The sequence below is a fragment of the Sphaeroforma arctica genome, assembly GCF_001186125.1.
Source record: "Sphaeroforma arctica JP610 unplaced genomic scaffold supercont1.3744, whole genome shotgun sequence".
Lineage (NCBI taxonomy): Eukaryota > Ichthyosporea > Ichthyophonida > Sphaeroforma > Sphaeroforma arctica.
The window spans coordinates 1-3077 of record NW_014036814.1 but is presented as its reverse complement, the minus strand read 5'-3'; the positions used below and the strand labels follow the sequence as shown (position 1 = coordinate 3077).

Below are 3077 nucleotides of genomic sequence, written 5' to 3'. Positions count from 1 at the left end.
ATATATATATATATATATATATATATATAACATATATATATATATATATATATATGTATATATATATATATATATACACACACCACACACACATATATATATATATATATCCATACATATAAATGGGATAAAATGTTCAGTCACCTTAAGCAGAGTTGCGTACGAGCCGCTGTATACAATCTCGCCCAAGTCGATTATCACCACTTTGTCGCACTGCGACAAAAACTGGATCTGAATCAATATTTGAATCCAAAACAAGTTCTTAAACATCGGGAATCTTGAATCGGATTTGTGGGTATCTTATCTTTGACACAAAAAAATTCTCAATAAACGAACTGAAGGGAACCAAGCCAAACGGTGCGTGTTATCTGAGAGCAATTGCAACTCACCGCATGTGTGACGAGAATACGCACACTGGCTGCTAGTATACCCTGGCTACCAATGACTCGCTCAAACACCTGTGGATAAGCAGACACAGGTATGAGATTAGGACTCATGGTACTAATACCTACCCGTAGGTATATATGGCAGGTATGTGAGAGACTAAAGTCGCATGGAGATGTAAGGCAACGAACAGGGAGTATTAGGGAGATCCAACACTATATATATATATGTATATATATATGTACACACACACACACACATATATATTCACACACACACACACACACACACACACACACATATATATATATATACGTAAACACACACGCACGTAAATACATACAGACACAGACAAAGACACAGAAATAGACATACACAAATACACAGATACACACCCACCCACAAACACACACATACACACATATACACACATACAACACACACACACACACACACACACACACATATATATATATACATACATACATACATACTAACATACATACATACATACATGCATACACACACATATATATATATACATACATATATACATATACATACATACATACATACATACACACACACACACACACATACAGACACAGACACAGACACAGACACAGACACAGACACAGACACAGACACACACATATATATATACATGTATACACATACACATGTATATAATGACCTGTGAACCGGTATGTACGTCCAGGGCTGACAGTGGATCGTCCATGAGAATGATATCGGCATCAGAGTAAACCGCGCGCGCTAAACTCACTCGAGCCTTTTGACCGCCAGAAAGGGTCACTCCACGCTCACCTGTATGCCGAAATAATACATCCCGGAATAGTGTATCCCGGAATAAGGATTGCGGATAACAGGTTGAGTGACTCATCTATGAGACAGAGAAGCATACCCGTGGCAGTAATTTTCCACCTTCCCGCTAGTGGAGTGGTCTTATACTTGTATACGAATGAAAAGGTACTCAGTCGCGCACTAGTAGAGAGCACTGGATCAGACTTACCTACAGAACAACCGACTCACAGGCAACTACAGCAACAGATACTCATACACACACGTCTACGTACACAGGCGTCTACGTACACGACCACATACACACACACGTCTACGTATATGACCACATAAACACACACGTCTACGTACATGACCACATACATACACACGTCTACGTACATGACCACATACATACACACGTCTACGTACATGACCACATACATACACACGTGTAACCACACACACACACACGTCTACGTACATGACCACGTACATACACACGTCTACGTACACACACGTCTACGTACATGACCACATACATACACACGCGTAATCACACACACACACGTCTACGTACACAAACGTCTACGTACATGAGCACATACATGCACACGTGTAACCACACACACACACGCGTCTACGTACATGAGCACATACATACACACGTCTACGAACACACACGTCTACGTACATGACCACATACATACACACGTCTACGTACACACACGTCTACGTACATGACCACATACACACACACGTCTACGTACATGACCACATACACACACACGTGTAGCCACATATACACTCACGTCTACGTACATGACCACATACGCACACACGTGTTCACAGCCCTCCATGGTAGTTTCACCGCGCAGCTCATGCTTACTCACCATCTGATGACATACGCACTCAGAAGTCACAGGTTGTAATTGAGATAGCATGGTGTGTATGTGATGTGTATGTGATGTGTATGTGTGTCCCTCTAAACTATAGCCCAGAAGCACCCACCCCAAGACCAGCTGGATGTTCAATATTAAATCTCCAAGCACTCAGAAGAAACATTCAAGGCAATACTAGAAGCTCTGCACACCATACTAACCATCTATACGTTATACTTATATGTCATAGTTGACCTTTTCAAAATTAAAATAGAGATACCACCTCCTGGTATAGTCACACATGTGCGTATAAGTGGTTACTACTACTACAGTACAAACACGGCACGTAGTCCTGTGTACCTCTTTTTCTGGTGCAAGGACACGTGCCTGCCATCCAAGAGCAAGCACACCTGCGAACACCCACAACCAGTCGAGGGAAGCTAAGGAACAGGGGCAAAGGGAAAGCTCACAGAGGCATCTACATCACCTCATGTACACAGATATAACACACACACACACACAACGATGGATAATACTATTCAGAGAGACATATCCGTCACTTCAAGTACACAGATATAACACACACACAACGATTGATAAGACCACTCAGAGAGACATATACGTCACTTCAAGTACACAGCATAAACACACACACACAACGATGGATAAGGCCCTTCATCTAGAAGATGAGCAGTGATTGATGAAAGTCACACGTGTGCACTCGAATGTAGGTATTTAAAACCCTAGAAAAGTGGAATTAATCCAACATAAGCACAGTCTCATATGCAACAGCTGCGATACCAGTTATCATATAGCCTACACCCATAAATTATAGAACGGGACTAGGCCTTATATATCTTAAACCCTAGAAAACTCAGACACACACACACAACACACACACACACCCACCCACCCACACACACACTCCCACACACACACACACACACACACACACACACACACACATAGTAACGTAACCTAAACAAGAAGACACACAAGAATAAGCGCAGATAT

At 41.8% G+C, this 3077-nt stretch overlaps 1 protein-coding gene across 1 annotated transcript; it reads right to left on the bottom strand.

Annotated features, from left to right (window-relative positions):
- Window positions 1–1078: 1078 nt before the first annotated feature.
- SARC_13791 (hypothetical protein) lies at window positions 1079–1285 on the bottom strand (the record flags this gene model as incomplete). Its single annotated transcript, XM_014292077.1, has 1 exon — window positions 1079–1285. A coding segment is annotated over one exon (207 nt), but the record flags the coding sequence as incomplete, so codon positions are not given.
- Between the last annotated feature and the right edge of the window lie 1792 nt (window positions 1286–3077).